The sequence below is a fragment of the Mugil cephalus genome, chromosome 10 (assembly GCF_022458985.1).
Source record: "Mugil cephalus isolate CIBA_MC_2020 chromosome 10, CIBA_Mcephalus_1.1, whole genome shotgun sequence".
In the NCBI taxonomy this organism is placed as follows: domain Eukaryota; kingdom Metazoa; phylum Chordata; class Actinopteri; order Mugiliformes; family Mugilidae; genus Mugil; species Mugil cephalus.
In genome coordinates, this window is record NC_061779.1 from 5527970 (window position 1) to 5549525 (window position 21556).

At 41.5% G+C, this 21556-nt stretch overlaps 1 protein-coding gene across 1 annotated transcript in view; it reads left to right on the top strand.

Moving 5' to 3' along the window:
• cdh13 (cadherin 13, H-cadherin (heart)) overlaps positions 1-21556 on the top strand; it is a 340354-nt gene that overhangs the window by 137243 nt on the left and 181555 nt on the right. The window contains exons 5-6 of the mRNA XM_047596634.1: positions 11078-11083; positions 11638-11790. Coding sequence (XP_047452590.1) covers positions 11078-11083; positions 11638-11790 — 159 coding nt within the window. The remainder of the gene's footprint in view (positions 1-11077; positions 11084-11637; positions 11791-21556) is intronic.

The following is a 21556-nucleotide window of genomic DNA, read 5'->3' on the forward strand; positions in this document are numbered from 1 at the left end:
AAAGTCGCAAAATGGTGCCACCCGTATCCCCAGGGATGCAAGAAAGAAGGGGACATGTTGTCCATATTTATACAGTCTATGGTTCTACCCATTGTCACACAATCTTTTTTTGCAGGTGGACATTAATTCGAGGCATTGGACACACAATGATTTTCTCCTCTGGTGTCAGCCCTTAAATGTTGTTCTATCATTATTCCCATTTGCAAATTTCATCCACTCCCCTTTAATCCGAGCATTCTTCCATCCATCTTATCTAAATCCACAGTCGGCCTTGCATGAGAAGATAGGTTAATATGGGCTATTTTACCCAACGGGACCTATACGTTGGCGACATGGTGAAATTGATTTTCCACTGCAATAGCTCCTCTTATACAACCCACCACTTCCATATGGCAGCCGTTCATTTTTCATTCTCCCTATTTCTCTCTGGGAGATAAGCGGCGGGATGCAGGGGAGAGTTTGAGATTGCAAGGGGCTACGATTTGACACGTATGACTGTGTGCACGCGTGCACGGGTACGAAAAGGGTGTGTGCGTGTGTGTGTGCATGTGCCGTAGGGGGAGGAGGGTGGGTCGGCTGTCAGCAGGACTCACATGGGAAGGGTAAAAACCTTGTTGTTTATGTCACACCTCCTGCTAGCTGTGGAATTGTTTTGATACAGAGGTCTCTCCCCTGCCCTCCCTTGGGGGCCCATAAACAGCTCACAACAACTCACACAGCAGCTGGAGCGCGCAATGAAACTGATATGCTTAAATGTTTCTCTTAGTACACGCCACTTCAGTCGCTGGCGATGGAACTGTTTTTTTTTTGTTGTTTTTTTTTTGTTTTTTAGACGACTCAAGTGCTTGGGGAAGCTGCTCCGTCTGGCCAAGAAAAAAAAATGTTGCCACCTGGATTTGACTAAGCAAATAGGGACAAGCCTCTTATTGGATAATTGCTGCATGGGGGATTATCTTTCAGTTGGCAACAACTGATGCAACGTATAGCTCACTTGTTAAACAACCATGTGGAAAGACACGTTCCGTGGCCGTAGACAAGATGTTAGTCTGTTTGAGAGTCAAACCGCTGGCATGATTCAAGCAGAGAAAACATGTAAGGAGATTGAAGCTAAAACTACTAACACTGAACTTACGATCAACATCTGGTGAAATCAAGTCGAAAAACGACAGCAGAACTCAGGGCTTTGTTTGATAATGTGGGACGACAGTAGCTCAGGACCTGTTCTGACCTTGGGCGAGACACTTAACCCACCTTACTCCAGTGTGAACTCCACACTGGAGAGGCTGTTGGCGCATATTGGCAGCCCCGTTTCCATCACCTGCTGTGACTACTGAGGTAGTTTAGCACCACCAGGGTGTGACTGTGTGATTGTAAACGCATCTAATCCTAAAGTGCTATATAAAACCAATGCATCATACAAAAACAACTGTAGATCATATTCTGAGTCTAAATTGGAAAATTTACCTCCTAACATTTAATATTAGTTGTCATTTATTTATTTATTAATTTATTTATTTACTTACTATTTTTAAGTCCTTTGTTTTAGATTAGGACAGATTTTCTAAGCTTCATAAATTTAATCTCCATTTTTCCCACAAGTGACTTTGATGAATAAACATCGACTTAGATGATGCCGTCATGAAAACTCGGAAATTCTATGTTCCAACCCCGAAATTTCAGACTTCCCATATCATAGCGTTCACGTTACAGGTTAAAAAAAAAGGAGAAAAAATAAGTTTGGTGTATTGTCAGCATTTGCTGAACATCAAAATATGTGCAGCAGTTGTTTTTTTTTTCTTTTTTTAATTTTGGAATCAGTCATTTCTGAGTTTGACAACTCAGAGCTCATTTTTGTTTGTTTGATTCAAGTTGTCTTGAATGCAGCATCACCTGGATCTCAACCATGCTTTCCAAGACCCATCAAACCTCGCAACTTCTGATTGACTAGTGATGTTAGGAGAAGCAAGTGAAGTGATGCACCCATCATGCCTAGTTTAGACTGTACCACCCTGTGGGGGCAGTGCTGTGATCTGGGGTCAACATTACACCCAAAGAATGAGGTCAGCTGACTACCTTCATATACTGAACGACCAGGTTATTCCATCAACAGATTCTTTTCTTTCCTGATGGCACGGGCATATTCCAAGATGAAAATGCCAGGATTCATCAGGCTCAAATTGATAAAGAGTGGTTCAGGGAGACATCCCCACCACCACCACATAGTCCAGACCTTAATACATTGAGAATCTTTGGGATGTGCTGGAGAAGGCTGTGAGGAGTGGTCAGACTCTCCCATCATCAATATAAGATCTTTATGAAAAATGAATGCAACACCGGATGGAAATAAATCTTGTGACATTGCAGAGGCTTGGTGAAACGATACCACAGAGAATACTGCTGTAATCAGCTAAAGGCGGTCCAACAAAATATTAGTGTCCTACTATTTTTTTTTTTTTTTTTTTTTTTGGCCAGGCACTGCAAATCATAGCTCAAGTAGTTTAAATATTTATTCCTGGAGCTTTTTTTGCTCATGCCTAGGATTGAGCATGAGTCAGACATTATTCGCACAGAGACTGAGAAACCTCAGTTCATACTTCAAGGAAGTATAATTTGTGTTTGCTCGTTAAATTCAGTACATTCCGCCAGTCTGATTTTCCTTTTTCCCCACCTGTTTGTCTGTAACATGCACAGCAGTGAACATTGCTCACCAGCCGCATACACCTTAAAAGTGACAGGCTTCAGTGTTTTTAAGGTCCATAGTCACATTCTTATTCTCTTATACTCTTATCTGTCTAAGTCAGATAAGAGTATTTTCATTAGCGCAAAAAATGGATTTGGGAAAGATTTCGATTTTACCTTTTTATTTATTTAATTGTGTCAATCTTCTCTGGCACCTCTTTGATTGCATAATGGCATGCTATCAGTCGCCTTCGATTTTGAGCAGTTTTTAATCTCAAAGTCTCTTTCATCTACAACATTAATCTTAAGGAGTTTCTGATGTCATGGAGTCCAAGAGTCTTGTTAAATCTGCTGGGGAGGCTATCATATGTGATGACCAAAGTAAAGCAAACTGAATCAATTCACCACTATTAAAGCAAGTCGTGAGGTAGCACCAGTCGGTGTGTCTTGCTTTAATGTGGGTTCGTTTTTTTTACCAATTATAGATTTGTGAAGATAAAACAGTAGGGCCTGCCAGCTATCAGGCTTCTGATGAGAGTATAGCAACAAGATTGTTCCAGTTAAATGTTATCACAAAAGGTAAAGCCTTACCAATATGTTAAAAATGCAAATGAAAGTATCTGGCTGTGCCTCATGAAAAATGAGAATCAATCAGTTGGCAGTGATCTCAGGTCACCTGCTGACTAAAACCAAGCAAATTCTCACAGGGATATTTTCGGGAATTTTCACACAGACCTACAACAGTAGGATTTTAGATAACATTCTTATAATAAATGCTGACATCTCTACATGGTGTAGTATTTGCATGAATAAGTTGTAGCTCATACGTATTTTATACGACATAATTATTTTAAATTAAACCAATTTAAGTAGCCTTTACTTTCTGGATGTAATGGTGCTCCCACTGTGCATTAACCAGAAACCAACAGTTGCTGTTTGCTTCAAATTAATTGAGGCAAAGTGGTTCATTTGTTAAACTGAACAATGTTGTTGAATGAATTTTACATCACTGAAAATTAAATATACTCCTAAAGTTGAAAAAAAAAAGATCAAAAAAGAGAAAAGATTGCAAAGGCACTCCGTGGTCTAAAATCCTTTATTTAAGCCTGGCGAAACTGGTTAAAAGTGCGTGGGCTTACAGATTGCAGCCATATTGGCCTTCAACAGGGCATAACAACAGGAAGTAGGACAAAGCTTAAAAGGGGCACCAGCAGGTGGTTAGTGGTTGAGTCTTCCTATTATGTCACATACCATGTGACCAACAGCTACTAGGTTACCAGAACCCAACAAATTAAAAACACACTGACAAAATGAGATATCACTTAAGAGAAAGATGAGCGACAACAAAAAATGTGAAAATTAAAAGGAAGAGCCACAGTTACATGTCCATACTTTGGGACAAAAGGGTTTAGGACAAATCACATTCTTCGTTAAGGCCAGGGAACGAAGTTGGTTTGGGTTTGCAAATCTAAAAGGTTTCTCTTTGGAGAAGGGTCCTTAGATGGTCTCCACCTCTGCGGGTTTGGGGACAACTTCAACCAGCATAACTTTGACGGAGGAAGCCGAGGGGTGACCTGCCTGCTGGTAATGGACGGCCATGGGATAGGCAGGGCGAGCCCTTTGTGTCTTCTCATACTCTTAACCACTGACAGGGGAGGTAAATAACATTGACCATCTTGTGACAATTCAGTGTTCTTCTGTACTTTTGAACCTGGCATTCATGTGGATGTTACTTAGACGTGTAGCGCCAACCCACAGAGGCCCCTCCCCCCAACCCATAGGACCCAAAGGCTCCCACTAATGACAGTCTGTTTCCAGACACCACAGGACACTCTCAGAAGGACCATGTCCGTTTTATGATGAGTTATGACTGTTTTGGAGGCACAAGGAACAACACAATATTAGGATAATACTATGCTAATTGGCGTATTTGGAGAATTTGCAGTTCATGTATAAATGGTTTAGCATGTTTTAGTTTATGTACTGTGCATCATTAGTGATGTTTGCCTGTTTACATACTTGTGTTCAGTTTAAGTGATGTAATCCACCGGATCAGATCTCACCTTTGATTTTTGCTATTTCCATGGCTGGATGACTCAGTGGTTACTCACATTCAGAATGCGTGTTCGCAGTGAGAAGGTGAGGGTTCAAACTATAAAAGCCCACTGTGGCTGACAGGTTCTCACCATGCCTGTGTGCACCTGCTCTGGTCAAAGCTCCACGGATACGCCGGCCAGATTATTTTGAAACTTCTGATTGCTCGTTGGTGTTGAATTGCTGTGATTGACTGCTGACCTCCTAATCAACTGGTGTATGTTTGGCTGGGCTCCGACCACCTGCACTCCTGAGCTGAAAAAGGTGGGCAGAAAAGAGAGGGATAGTTTGGAGCGATTTCAAAGGGCCATTAACTCAAACACACGGCTTCACGCAATTAAAAATGCTGCTTCATACTTTGATAAAACACACAGAAGGAGCTTCATTAAATAAGAGAAGTCCCAGATGTGTCTCATGGTCTTGAATCCGTAAAGCCGTCCTCACGTTCTCTGCTGTGCTGGAGCTGTCAGTTATTCAACCTGGGTTTATCCCTCTTTACCTCAGGGTCCAGCTCACAAATCAACACAACCTGTCTGACTTGACATGACAGCACCAATAAAGTACTGTTGGTGAGAGGAATGAGGGCTTGCTTTGTCTGTAACGTCAGCTAATATAGTAAGGAGAATAGATGTGTGTGGCACCTTTGTTGTATTGTTTCACTGCTGAGTACATCACTGTCTTGTTGCTCTCTACCATAGACCACATCGGGCTTCATTTCCAAGGTTCCGAATCCAGTATGCAATCACAATGGATTAGTCCATAGCATATACAATCACTTCTTTGGCTTCACTTTTGAGGAGCCCATACATTGTCCATATATGTACACCAGGTGTCTATGAACTCTACATGTTTTTTAAATGAATTCTGTGTCTTTTGTTTCTCTCACCACTTTACCTATCATTATCTTTGTTGCTTCCCTTCTACGCCGTCCAGTATCAGAGCTCTGTGTGAGCTTCCAAGCAGGAAGCGGTGTGGAAAAGGGTGCCGTGTTGTAGGATGTTCCAGTATTAGCCTGCAGGCTTTGTCATTTAGTCAAATTGATTCTCTTAATTGTCTTAGGAAGACCAGAAATTTCCTGCCTTTTTTCCTCCCTGTCTGTTTCTCAGCATGCTAATCATGCCCGTTTGTGATGGATATTTGCTGGCGGTGAGTTAAAACCATCTGACACAAATTCCAATTCATGCCTGGACCCCTAGACACACAGAGCAGATGTAAAATCCATTTTAATTAGAGGAGCTTAAAAAAAACACAAGTAAGATTTGGTAGTTTCCAAATTGCCCAGTAGATGTTGTCCTTGTGTGTACTTAACCAGGACTGAGTGACAGCTCGTCCAGCTAACACTGATACATATAGCACTAAATTCAAGGATTTTTATTCTTCATTGAAGTGTTTACTTTGGCCTTTAAGCTGTATGTTGACCTTGTGTTTGTGTGTTTGAAGCTAAACATTATCAAATATACAGACCATTCTTGAAGTTTTATAAGTTAACTGGTGAGGTTGATTGGTTGGCAAGTAGCATGAAAGGATGACTGTGGACTTTTCTTCCACATCCAGTCAGTGTTTTGGTATCGGTTGATGACTGTCATGGTTGTAGACTGTACAGTATCCTCTAAATATAGTCCGGTTGGCATCAAGCTATTTTTCCATGGATTACTGTTGGCCTGACCTTTTGGGGTGACTTTGATATGGTAGCAAATAACCCAGATCAGTTTTAGGGATAGAAATGATGCAGACACTTTTAATGCACTCTGAATTGGTTCAGCTGAAGTAAATACCATCGACAATCTTGTGACAGCACAACTTTCTGCTCGGAAACTTTATTAATAACCTTTTTTTCTAAAGACAGCTGGGGCAGCCAGTTAGCGAGTGACCAAGGATTCCCATCTCCATGTGCATTTTCCACAGTTGTTTTAATTCCAGTATTTCCAACTAATGTAATTTAAAAATTGAGTTATATGATTACATTAAGTGGTCAATAATATGTTTTTAATCATTGCACATTATCAGTCCAAGAGCTACTGCTCTTTATTCTGGATTAGCAGCATCAGAAATTAAATTTATTTACTTTCACAGCTAAAGTTGCTCAGCCATAGCCATATTTGATCTCAGCCATAATTGCAGCATAGTCCAAGCTTTTCCCTGGCAAATAAACTTCTGGACTAACTGCTGTCTTTGAATTTAAATACTGTCCACGTGTTGCCAAGCAAGAATAAAAGACTACACAGTGTGAACCGGAGCGCCTCTTCTAGAGCTGTAATTTCCTGTTACATCAGTCCCAGTTGACACTCTACACAGTCATAACACCTAAGAGCACTCTTGTCTTTCAGTTTTTTTTTTTCTTCCCCTCTCGATTGTATCCCACCCTCTGGCTTGGCCGATTGAAATGATTAGCGAGGCCTAGTTAACCAATCAAAGCCAGTTAATTGGCCCCATTGTTTTCCCATTGTCTTGTGTGGAGGACTCGGCCGGCTCTACCAGTCCGTGTCTTCACTAGGCCTTTCTATCTCACCTCGTCCCTCTCATTAGCAGCCTGGAGTGGCAGCACAATCAAGCAGAGCACTGGTCCAAGTCTAGCGTACTTGTGCGCACACACACACACACACACACTGGCCCGGTCCCAGGAGTCCTTTTATGGCCAGTGATTGTCATTCACAGCTGGCTGTATGACCTTGATAGGGATAACAGAAGCACCACTGAGGGATGCTACTGCATACTCTCACACACACTGGAGCTAAAATCCTCCCTGAAAAAAAAAAACAACAACAAGGACATGGTTAGTGTGAGTGCATTTATGTGCAAAATATAAATGATAATGGTTCTCTGTGATAATGTTTTCTTTGGATCAACTGACACTAGACACACTTGGCACACAAGAGTTTTTTTTTTTTCTCCTGGGGTTTGATACAGAAATGAATTTTTACACATTACATAACTTGAGATGGCAATAAATAGCACACACAAATACACACACACACAGACACACACACTGTGCTGCAGATCATTGTTGTGGAGCTCATTTTCTCAGTGTGCTCCGAGGTGTTTGGCGCTGTAGAGCAGCACCACACCTCCTGTCATCTTTGCGCAGTATCACGAGCCCCACAGTCTTTCATGTCTGCTCGGCTGGTAATGAGAGCTGATGGAAAGAGGTGAGATTCTCCCATCGGCCCTCCCACGCGCGCGGGGGGAGACGGCGTCAGCGGAGACGAAGCCACCGGGTGCACGTTTCTCCTCCAGCGCGAACGTACATGAGAATGTGCGCGGCGCGCGCGCTTCAGATGATCACACTTCCGCCCCGCAGAGGCGTCTCCTGATCAGTCTAAACTTCTCCCGACACTTCTGTTGCACTTCATCCGAAGTCGCTGCGTCTTTATCAGCGTCTTTATCCAGCCCTTGCGCTTTCTATGTCGTCCTTTAGTATCCGTTCTTGTCCGTTCCTGTTTTTTCTTTTCCTCCACCTCCTCCGCGTCTGTCAAAGTTTGATTCCGAACCATCTGTTCGTACAACTCTTGTTGCACCTGCGTTGACCGAGTTTTTCACTCCACCGGCTGCATGTCTAGCTGCCACTATAATTACGTATCCCGAATGCATCCGTCCAGCTGTGTGAATGATAAGGAAAATACTATGTGTATGATTTCTCTCATAATCTGAGTAAGAGAAAGTAACTTTGATGTTTCCTTCTTAGAATGAAGGGAAACAAGGAAGCGTAGGCAGAAGAAGCCGAGAAGGGAGGACATATTTTCAGTACGCAGGATTTTTCCTTATATATCTGGCCGTGCTGTGTTTTCCATCCCTGCTCTCATCATTTGTTGTAGCAAACAAAATGAGCAGAGGGAGCGGGCGCGAGAGAATACAGCGCACAGATGAATGAAGACAGCGAAACGGACGCTTAGCAGGAGATCGAGGATGGATGTATTACAGAGAGAAACCGGCGGCGAAGCCTGTAAGAGGAAGAGTTGAAGCGGGATGTCGAGATAAATGGCGGAGAGCTCTGGAGAGGCTGTAAGCGCTTGAGCTTTGTCTGGCATGGGCTTGTCATGCAGCGGCCTCATGTCCCATGCTCTTTCAAGTGGGAAGTAGAAAGGCCTTCGCTTTAGCCGTCGTCCAATTGAAGTGCACTCTTGTTAAAGGCAACCTCATGGCACCTCTGTGATCACAAGGCACAGTGCACGGGTTGCGTTTAGTTCCCCGACTCCCGGGGATGCTTCCCAGACTCAGAAGAGTGTTCGACGTGCTGACAGTCCACTGTGTTTTGTGTGATTGTGGGAAATGGTGCAGATGTAGAATGATGGAGCCTTGGTTGTCAGGATCAAGAATCAACTTTCAATTACTTTTTTTTTCTTTTTTCTTTTTGGAATTACAGTGCCTGTTCTAAAACGCGTCGAAGTTGTACGTGTTCTTTGTCGTAACCAACAAGCAGCGAGCCTGTTACTATCGCCGTACTGTTTTTCCATGACTCTGATGTCTTTTTTTCCTGCACCGTATAAAGATTGCCGGGTGGGATCCTATTTTTCAGTTGTCTCTTTTTTCTGCCAAATTGAATTGTCTGAATTCAATATCTTGTCAAATTGGTGGATATACGGTGCCTCTCCACTGATGATACGAAAATGAACACGTCTGCGGGGATTGTGATTGTCTCTCAAATACTTTAAAAAATAACAGTCTGCTTCAATCAGTGTGTGTGAGGTCTTCAAAATAATATTTGGTCTAAGAAGTCACCACTTAAGGACGCACACCAGTCAGCCACAACATTGTGACCACTGACTGGAGAAGTAAATAACTTTGACCATCTTGTGATAATTCAGTGTTCTGCAGGGAAGCCTTTGGACCTGGCATTCAAGTAGAAGGTACTTGGACATGTGCCACCCACCTACACCAGAACAGGTGCACCCACAAAAACAGTTTTAGGAACAACTAAAAGACAAACTCTAAAACTACAAAGCAGCACAAGGTGTTGACCTGGCCTCCAAATTCAGTAGATCCCAAACTGATGAAGCGTCCGTGGGATGAGCCACAGAGGCCCCTCCCCTCAATCAATCCCCACCAACCCATAGGACCCATGAATCACAACTGTTTTGGAGCCACAAGGGAGACCTAGACGATATTAGGAAGGTGGTCATAATGTTATGCCTGATCAGTGTACATGGGGGTGGCATCATTCCTTTTGGTATTTGACACGTATTAGATCGTCTTCTTTCTCTTTTCTGTCCCTACCTGGCCGGCCTTAGGGTTCCTCCATGTTGTGGAGGGTTAGCGTTTCGATCCCCAGAAAGTCCCACGTGCCAAAGTGTCCTTGAACAAGAGACTGAACACCCAGTGTCTCCCAGTGCGTAGATGTGTCTGTGACTGTAAAAGCGCTTTGAGTACCAATAGGTAGTAACGCGATATATATAAAAGCAAGACCATTTCCCATCCATATGAGCTGGGATCTGCTCAAGGTTACTTCCTGTTAAATGGGAGTTTTTTCTTGCCGTCGTCATCTTCTTTTTAAAAGCGTCCTGTATGATTATTGAAACTGTATAAATAAAATTGAATGAAATGTTGAATTGAATGTTTAAAGAATGAATGGAGTGTATCCATTTTTAAACTGAATATGTGTAGAAGTACATCACTGATATCATATGGCTGGTGTAAGGGAGTTATTGTGAAGTCTCGTTAGACGAGAATCCTTTAGATTTTCGTATTTATGGAAAGTTTTATTTATGTGATCGATGTGAATGTGTCAAACCAACCGTGTGCTTGAAATGAGTTCATTCAGCGTCAACCCAGAAAACTCCACATTGGGTTTACAGTTAAAGGACCTTGAAGTTCAATGTTTCACTTTATTCCAGTGACCCCAAAATACACTGCTAACCTTAAGTCTCACCGCATCTTTATTTATTGGTATCAATCCCACTGACGAGCCAATTTAAAAGGGATCGTTTGTGTGGTTTTATGGTAAATATTAAGCTTCCAGTTGAAGCTAAATTTTTATTCTATAAGAATGTTTTCTCATCTAACTTTCAGCTTCAAGGCATAAATCCAGACTTTCCAAAACGGTTAACTATTGGTCTCATATCATCCTAACTATAGCAAACCAAAGAGCATTATGGGGATTGTAAATGAATTGTTATGAATTTTAGAGCTCATGTTTGAGGGAGTTTTGGTTTAATTTCTTAACAGGTTTCTCTGTCTGACATCTGCATCGATCTAAAGGGTTTTTAGCTGCTGGTGTAGCTGTGATGTGTGATTCTAACAAGTGTTCTTTTGTGTCTGCTTCCTCCTTAAACCTTCCTGGGCTTCCCGCGGACACCGCCGGCGACTGCAGTCTCATGTGAGTGCATTTATCCGTGAAGTTCCTCGGTCGGATCACTCCTGCCTGAGAAGCTGGAGTAGCCAGCCAACTGACACCGTCTGACACCGTTTCATGTTTAGATCAAAAATCATCCCACCGGCCGAGCAGCAAAAATTAGAATTTGCTTAAGAGTGTGGATTTTATTTTTAAAAAATAGATTTTTTACATTGACTTCAGTTGTTGTATTTATTTTCGAAGCCATTCTGCTTCATGCAGGGTCTCGACGGGCCTGCGATGCCTTAGGGAAATCTTAGTTAAATTTACAAACTGATGCTAATCAAGGCTTATCTGGTAAAACATTTTAATTGACTCTTATTAGAGATTTGCATCACCAACAAGGAGCACCTTTCACTCAAATGCAAATCAGTAAATTGACAGTAAAGTGTTTTTGGTTCATTTAACTTTGCAAAAGAAAAATAATAAAAGTTTTAATGTTGTTTTTTCTCAGATAGTCTGAATTAAATCGGAAAAAGCATATTCTAAGTCTGTTTTTTTGTGTGTGTGTGTGTGTGTGTGTGTGTGTGCGTGTGTAGGTGATTTCAGCAGAGAAGCCAAGCAACCATTTCTTCAGACTGACAGGCCCCGGCGCCGACCAGGATCCCAAAGGTCTCTTCACCATAGACATGGACACAGGAACCGTGTCAGTCAGCCGCTCACTGGACCGAGAGGCCATTGACTCCTACCAGGTCGGTGTGTGTGTGTGTGTGTGTGTGTGTGTGTGTGTGTGTGTGTGTGTGTGTGTGCGTGTGCGTGTGCGTGCGTGCACATCCTTGTAAGATATGGCGGTTATTGTGTGGTTTTCCTTCCCTCCACCTGGGTCCACTTTGTCCCTGACCCCTTGACATATTTACTATTTTCTTCGCCTGTGTCTGCTTTTGTAAAATTCATCTTCAAGTCTTTTCAAGAAAATTTATATTTCGCACAAAGTCACTTTGATCCCCGTCCTTAAATTTAAGCATGTGTCCATGAATGTGGTAATGGTTATGGATTTGTTTGTGAAAGAGCCCTTTGATTTGCAACGCGGCTCTACAAATACTGGCAGTGGTATTTGGGAAAGGATAGACTTAGTATTTTATCAAGGCTGAGCTGATGCTATCTGTCAGAAGTCGGTGGTTTCTTTTATGTTAAAAGAACATTGGAGCTTGTTTGAGGTGCCCACTGGGTTTTTGAGCCCTTGAGGTTGTCTACTTAACAAAGGCAATTCCTCCCCCCCAAAAGAGGAAAGGGGGAGAGGGGCAGAGGAAAGTCTACTTTTTAAGTCAGTCAGTTGATCTTATCCTGCTTCTTCCTGAAATCAGATGTGAGTGAGAGTGTTCTGTTGCAAGCTGTTGATAATCTAACTGGATTTTGTGAAAACTTCACTCGGTAAATACCAACAGATGTGAGAGGGGAGCGGGCGGGAGAGGAACAGAGAGGAAGGCTGAGAGTGAAACACATGCAAATGTGTGCTGGCTAAAGTTTGCACTTCACGTTTGTTTTCTCTGTGATAATCACGGTGTCACCTGGATTTGGACTGTCTGTGATTACTGACTGATTCTGAATTTTTATAAGCGCCTTGGTCGTGGTACCTGGCATTCGTGTGTGGATGTTACTTAGACATGTACCACCCACCAAGACCAGACCAGGCACCCTCAGCCCGTAGCAATGACACTCCTTGATGGCAGCAGCCCTTCTCTAGCAGCCTGACACAAGCACACACAAAAAAAAAGAAAAATGGAAATACAGCACAAGGTGTTGACCTGGCCTCCAAACTAGGGAGGTAACTAACTAAGGGAGATCCAAACAATATTAGGAAGGTGGTCATAATGTTATGCCTGATTGCCGTATGTCTCAAATGAACATAGAAAGAAGCATCAATCCAATATGAGACCAGCGAGGCTAGCTCACACTCCCTGCATTTATACACAGCTTCACTCAAAAATCCAACCAAGATAATAACTTGCCAACAAATGTTGTTGTGTAATATGAGGATAAAAGTGATTCCATCACAAAGGCGTGTTCGCCAAGGTTAGTTATTTACAGCATGTGAATGATACCATAAAATGGATAATTACAAAAAACTTTCATTTCAAAAGCAAAGAATAATAATGATCAACAGAACACAGCGTGAAACATCCCGAAATATTAAAAAAAAAGAAAAAAAGAAGCAGACTGACTTGTGTTTAAAACAAAAGTCAGTGAGCGAACTCCACACTCATACACGTCTTAATATCAGATACCTCATTCAGACTAATGAGGAAATATCATCAGAGGAAGACCATCTGTTGTTGACACCTTGCATCAGTCATGTGCACATTAAACATCAGCCGCCCGCCTTGTTTGCATGCGTTAGTATAAGACGTGCTTCTCTTTCTCTCCTCATCAAGCTTGCATGACTAGTTAAATGTTAAACACAGTCAGTGTTTGCGTTACGAGAGAAAGTTGAACCCGCTGTGGTCCTGAAGTCGCTGTTGAACTTTCTGTTTGCGCGGTGTTTGAGTTGCTTGCACATTCCTGTGACGCGCTGACCCCGCGGTGGCGTTCGCAGCGAGAGCTCGCTGAATTCTTCGCTGCGGTCTGGTTAAATTAGACGCCAGCGCCGCTATGAAAGACGCGCTGCGGCAGCGAGGGAGAGGCGAAAGTGAGGCCAAGGTTGTCTTGTCTCGTGTCGACCGAAACAATTACTGTAACGCGAAACACAGTGGGCGTCTATAATGGAATGCGAATGCATAAAATGTGTAGCGCGGTGAATGAATAAAAGACTTAACAGGGGAGTAATCTGCTCAATTAATGACTCCAACAAGCACAATTAACTCGGCGAATGTGCCTTGTTATTACCACCTCTGATTAAACCTACGTCTAGTGGACACATGCTGGGATGTGCACGACTAATACACGAGATACGTTTGTGAGGGGCTTTCGAGGAATTTGTGTCGAGCTGGATCGTATTCGCCTCCTGGTGATATCGAAGTGGTTACGGTTTGAGTTGTCCCTCGTTGGCGCATCTGAAGAAATAACTTTCTTTAAATTCTTAACAGAATTCTTTGTGCATCCAGTCAGCCAGTTTAAAATACTTTAATAATCTGAGACTTTAGGCGCATACTTTTCTTCTCTCTCAGCATTGCTAATGGATGCGCACACACAGAAAGCTTCCGTACAAGCGCACACACCTTCAAAGCAGCCTCTCTTATCTAATGGTGTTTTGCATATCTTCCTTTAAGTGTTGCGGCAGCGTCGCAGAATAAAGTTTTTGGTTACAACAAAAAAAAGTTGGATCCCAAACCTCTGGGGACGAAGACAAGAGAGGAGAGAGGACTGGGAAAGAGGAGAGCGGAGAAGAGAGAAGAGCAGTAAATACGACTCTGGGGGTCTCACTCGTAAAGAACTGAATGTGTTCAATGTGGAAAGTTTTCCCTCAACACGGAGACATTTACCGGCACAATCACTGAGCTTATTCAAATCAGAGAAGGAGACAGACGGTTGTAAAAGAATGGACACACACAGACCTAACAGCATGGATTCATAGATTCTGTTAGAGTTAGAAGAAAGTTGGTTGGTTGGTTAGTAATTCTTATCATTCTCACTTTTAAGGTTGAAAAATGTATGACATTGAATCCCTTTGTATTTTGTAATTTATTTATTTGCACCACAATAAAGAGACAGTAACGCTGGAAAAAAAGAAAAAAAAGGAGAAAAAAAACATGCATAAAGTTCCGGAGAGGATAAAAACCAAACCTTAACTGGGTTTATTCAAGGCACCTTCTCTACCAAAAAAAATAAAATACTAAAAAAAAACTAACAACACAACATCAACAATAAAGAAAAAGCCCTTAATATGAGTTAAGAGTAAGAGTGTGGCTAAAATGAATAGTGTAAAGGGAGGCTATTGTGAATCTTAGTGTATTACAAAGGACTTCAATCTGGACTTAAAATTCATTAATGAAGTAGATGTTTTTGCTAAATTTAAAAATAAATAAATAAAATATATATACTAAAGTAATAAAACCCTGTAAGTAAAAGAAAATTGACCTTGAGCCGTACGTCAAAAAGGAGGATGACGTTTATGATGTGGATAATAAATGTATTTATGAATAAATAGGCGGGACTGAAGAGTATTAATGTCATAAACTGACAATATGTTAACGTTTTTTCAAATAGAGTTGATTAGTAGAGGCGGCTAGCCTAACAAATTTCTTGTGTGTGTGTCCGAGCCAGGCTGCATCCACCTGCTATCAAGGAATGTCATTGCATTATGGTGGGGGTGCACGGTCTGGTCTGGTCTTAGTAAAGGTCCAAAAGTTTACCAGCAGAATTGTCACAAGATGGTCAGTGTTTTTTACTTCTCCTGTCAGCGGTTTTAATGTTGTGGCTGGTCGGTGTGGTTTTCTTTGTCATTTTATTTGACTGGCGATATTCCTTTCATGATGCTTTGTGTTTCTGGTCTTATCTTGCTCTTGGCCTCGGTGCAAACCCTCAAAACTTACGAGTGATGTTACCACTTGAAACACAGGCAAAGAGCGAGAATAAACTATCAAGGCCATAAATGATGGCACATTTCATTGGAGGCTCTCACACCTCGATGAAATAAAAATAGAATACATACTTAGACTTAAGTAAATAACATGAGATAAACGCTCACCAGCCACTTTATTAGGTACACCTTGCTAGTAAAAGGTTGGACCCTCTTTTACCTTTGAACTTCAGCAAGTTGTCTTGATCACCTCTACATGCCTTTATACAATGAATTGCAGCCATGTGATTGGCTGATTAGCTATTTGTGTCAACAAGGAAAAGTGGCAAGTGAGCGTATATTTTAAATGTATCTTCATTAATGTTTTTCCTGCTTCAGTTTTGGTTGCTGATGCCTTACATTACAGAATAACACTAATATAACCGAGTTATAGATTCCAGCTTTAACCACACTTAACGCATTTGCCTTCATTATGCATCTGACCGTTGAACCTTGATGGGAAACCGTCCGCTTCCCAAACACATCCAGCGAGTGTTTTCACATTCATCGTGTGATCATAAAGGGCTGAGATTTAATTGAAGGGTTCAGTCAATGGTGAAATATTTCCATCACAGGAAAAAAAAAAAAAAAACTCAATCACTCTAATATGCCATTATTTCAAAAGCCTGAAGTGAATTAGCTTCTAACATCAATTACGCCCTTCATTGTATCTGGGCCATCACTAATGATGATTGTAATTTCCAATCTGATTGTCGTAATCTCTTACAGCAAACTGGTATTACTGTACTAAGCCTCACATTCCCTCAGCGCTTTTTATTTCCTCTTTCTCCTCGTCGTATTTCCAGCCAGGCCTGTATGATATATTGCTGTCGCTGCTCTTATCACAAAGAGCGTCCCGGTCTGTGTCCCGGTCAAAACTCAGAACAATGGTCTCCTATTAAACTCGGCTCGCTCTTTTAATCAATGGTCCACCACTGTGTGCGGAATGAAGACTGTACCACATTTCTATTGCCCAGTAGCCCTCTAGTAACATTATTTATGGGCGTCTCCCTTTACAGTCGTAGCTAATGGCTAGTGAGGGGAAGAAACATGAAATATTCAGACGTTGATTAAAATCACAATTACTCAAGAGCTATGTTATAGGCAAAGTGAAACTAATGAATGTAAGAATTCCTTTTTTCTTTTTTTCTTTTTTTTACATGTTAGATATATCTTTTATATTATCATTGTAAAGCCACAGAGAATTTTCAAAGAGACTGTGTCCTTCCTCCCGGCACTGTGGAGCAATTTAGTATCTTTTAGCTCATCGTTTTGGTTTTATAGCCGCGTTCCTTAACTCGGATCAGTCGCGTCCTCAGTCGCAGCAGGCTGTTGTTTGGAGCTCTTAAACCCCATTAATGAAGCTTTTCCTCCCATGAATAAACAGCAAACAGACACATTTAACAACTATCTGGTGAACAGAGCCACAGATCTAACAGAATTCAGGGTAAAAGCAATCTTGGGTGATTCAGTAGAAGCAGTAGACATCCTGAATAAAACCAGTCAGACCTGTGGTTTGGGGAGTGGGGATTACTATGACCTGGATCACTGACTGCATTTAGTTTTTATGAATGATGAATGTGTTTACAAGGTCCAAAACATAATTCAGAATATGTATTTATTTTCTGACATGCACAAAGTGCATAATGATAAACTGACCTTTTACAACCATTTAATTAAATGCATTGTTGCAATGAAAAAAATCAGTTATTGATTTTGATTAAACATTAAAGTCACAAATAATATTTGATGCTTTCAGTTAACAATAGAAACACAGGTATTTTTGATTTTAGTATTTTTGATACTAAGATCAACGTAATATCATGTGCAGTCTAAAGTGATATTTCTGCATCACTTGGCATTGAACTGGTTTCAAGTTTAGTTAATTTAATGAAATTGGCCTGATGACTTAGTATTTTAATTCCTCAAGCACCAGTGCGCTCTGAAACAGAAATTCTTTGGCTCAACAGAGAAAATCAATGGAACAGTTTCCACGAGTCTTTTTGAGTTCCGACAACTTCTCATGAAATAACTTTTAACCAGCAGACTATACTGAGTTACAGGAATTATCTTTTCTACTGCAATCATTTTAAATTGTGAATCAGTCAAGATGGACAACTTAGCCTAGTCTACTGCCAGTCACAACACAACTGAGAATGTTCCCAAATACACCAGTACAGTTATTCATAAATGAAATCATACTCACTCTGAAATGAGCTTTCCATCAAGCCTGTTCAGGATGCATGCTCCTTCGTCTTTACTGCATGATCAAAAACTCAACTAAGCTAATGGATGGCAGCAGCTCAGGAGAGCTGGCCTTGGGCAAGGCACTTAACCTACGCTGCTCCCAGTGTGTATGGTGTATGATTGCGAATGAGTGATCAGAGAGGAAGTAGGCGCGGATTGGCAGCCACGATTCCATCAGCCTGCCCTGAAACACTGTTGATTGTAGAAGAAAAGATAATTCCCATAAATCAATATAGTCTGTTGGTCAAAAGTAATTTCATGGGAAGTTGTCGGAACTCAAAAAGACCAATGGAAATGGTTGCGTTGATTTTCTTTCTTTTTCTAGTGTATGACCACTGACGGGAGGAGTAAATAACTTTGACCAACTTGTAACAATACAGTGTTCTGCTGGGGAAGTAGTAGACATGCAGCACCCACCTAGACCAGATCAGACACACCCACCCCATAGCAATGATGCTACTTGATGACAGCAGTCCAGCAGTCCAGTCCAGTCCACAGAGGCCCTTCCCCTCCACCCATAGGACACAAAAGCCCCCCACTAACAACGTTGTGTTGCCAGACACCACAGGACACCCTCAGAAGACCCATGTCCATTCTCTGATGAGTCACTAGAGGCACAAGGTGGTCATAATGATATGCCTGATGATCGGTGTATGTCATTCTTGTGTTTGCAGTGGTTTTCTGCTCCCGTCAGTAGAGACGTTCAGTGTGCTGATTCGTCACACTAAGACTCAAACACATCGGCTGGTCTGGATATAAGTCTGATGTTTTTGAAGTAACATTTAAAAGCAAATGCCAGCTAAGGTCAAGTGATTTTTTCATCAAGGGGCATGATGCAAACCATTCTTACTTCCAGAAGCTCTTCCATAGCTTATGCAGTGGATAGTGTTATTGATATGGATCCTTTTCTCAGCCTACAGCTCCTTCCAGGGTTATATGTCAATAACATGTCTGCAGCTTACTGCTATATTCAATAAAGAGCCCCTGGCTGTCCTCTTCGTAAGACTCTACCTGGCCCACTGTCTGATATATTTAAGGTATGGACTCTGCTAAGTGTAATTGTCAGTGTACAGCAATACAATCAATGTACTGTTGGAAAAACAGCCATAGTTGTATCGGACGGCGCCTTCTACTTCCTTCCACTCCCTTCCACTCCCTTCCACTCCCTTCCCTCCTTCGCCTCACTATTTTACAGTGTGATGATGATTGATTACTACTGGCAAAAAAAGTGCTCCATCCAACCCACAAGGTCATTGTATATCAGCATAATATCGCCACTGGCTTCATGAAAAAAATTAAATCAATAATGTATCTAAATTCAGTGGTCTGGTTTTGGAGGCTCAGCTTGAAATTTATGGAGGCAGACACTGTTAAAAGTAAAAGCACAAACTAAGCAAAAGTTGGGAAGCGCATTTAAAGAGAGTCTAACAGTCTAACTCCACCGTAACAACAGCGAGGGGTCAGCTCAAAACAGATGGGAACTGGGAATTCTAAGCAGGCTATTACAAGAACCACAGAACCAAGCCGGGCAAACAAACAAAGCCCTGACAAAGTAAAACATTTGCCGCGGAAGAACAAACAGACGCAGCGATCAGCCGGGCCACATGTTCACAAGGATTTAATGTCAAACATTATTTCCTTATTAAGCTCAATTAGGGTGAAAATGAATGTTAATGAGATGGAAAACGGGGGAGAAAGGGAGGAGGGGAGGGCTGGGGCGATGCGGGAATGAAGTGCGAGCCTCATCGCTGCAGTTACGACAGGCTTGGGTCGGGTCGAGAGTGGCGGGGAGCTCTAATTGGCTCAGAGCACAGGAAGGATGGAACGTGAACTGATAAATAACCGTCTTGTTTACACAGGTAGAGAGTTGACCCTCAGTAATACAGGTCATCACAACAATAAGTGTAGCGAGTCCTTTGTACGTGCTTACCTTGGAAATGCTGGAATCTGAGTCGACAAAAAGCATAAAGCTACAAGTAATGCATCCAATGAAAAACAGGGCTGTTTGTGTTTCTGTGTGTTTTCCACACACAGGAAGCTCTAGCTCCCAATTACACTAAAAGTCCACATTATAAAATCATAGAATTTGGATTCTGCTTGGTGCAGATGTATAACTTCATTAATAATGTCCACTCACTAACATGATGTATTTAGTTCACCTGCTTTTAGGCTGTGTGCCTCAGAGCCCACTGCTTATACAGCCTGTGCTTTGTAGAGAGTGGCATCCTCCCTCGCGATGTCCTTTGACAGGAGATCTAAAGGGCCCCATACTCTGCTCCACATATTCAGTCTGTCAGGCCACAGTCCGCAGTGACAAACGAAGGGCACTGTATGGAAGGCTGAGCTGTCAATTGACAGCCGTTTTGAAATTTAGATTTTCAAATCTCTAGAACCTTTTTTTTTTATATATATATAAATATATATATATATACTGAAGATAAGATTAGATCTGAAACGCTGGCATTCCTTGACAGAAAGTCAAAGAAAATGAAAGGAAATCACTCCGGCTGTTTCTTCTGACACTTTTTATCGAGGTAGTCGCTTTAAAGTTTGTGGTCATTTTTATTTACCAAGGAAGAGTTTAAGGATGAAAATAACTTTGAGTATTTTTTCAATATTAATACATACTTTTCAGGCCAGTTTCATTGTATGAAAGTGCAAACAATGTAAACAAAATGGTGCAAAACTACAGAAGCCCTAAGCGGCCATGCGTTCAGATATTATTTTTCTCTGATTTCTTGCGATGATGAGTTAATTTTCTCTGGTTTCGCAAGATCTCGATATATTTAATTCGTGAGATTTCCGTCATGATGACTAATGGATGCCCTTAACATTATAATGTAGTAAAATAATAGCCTAATGTATTAAGTCTACTGTAAGGTGAGCCATTTGATTTATGCTTTAATGTTTAGATAGATAGATCAAGTTTCTGGAAAGTACAAAGCTTTGTTTTCCCGAAATAACGAGATAAATAACTCGGGATCTCGAGAAATCAGAGGAAATGACCTCATTATCATGGGAAAATGGAGGAAATAATATGTATGAATGCATGGCTGCTTAGGGCTTCCGTACAAAACAAAGCATCCACCGCCAGAAATTTAAGTACAGTACGTCAGAAAGCTGTGGTGTACAACGTACTGGACAGCTCCTTCATCCCTGCACAAACACGCTACATTCTCCTCAAGCAAATGTGAATAATATTTGCATTAATATTTTCATGCGCAGCTGTCCCACTGGGAATAAACCTGTGTACGTCATGCTACAGGCCAAGAAATCCGTCAGTCATTTGTGTGCATTGGAAAACTGATAAGCTAATCAGTGTTGCTATGCATGAGTGTACAGTTTGAAGAGGGTTAAATGGATCTGCAGACAGACTGGTTGGTTTCCTCCAGACATCCTTAGAAATGAATTTCCTGCTAGTTTTAATTCCCACTCCCGCTTGTGATACATTGACTTAAAAGAAACAAACAATATATACTAATCCCTTCTTTAGACACGAAACACATCAGCACAAATATGCTAGTTAAAGCATTTCAGGCCAGATTCTCGTTGGTATGTATTAAAATTCCTAACGGTGTAAGCAATAAATTGTCTTGGGCTTTTCATTTTTGCAGACATAGTGAACACATAATTCCCGCAATTTGCTAAATTTGGTGAGTTTGCAAGATTTGATCCTCATACCTTTCAGCACGAGACGCTGATCTCACAGATGCCTA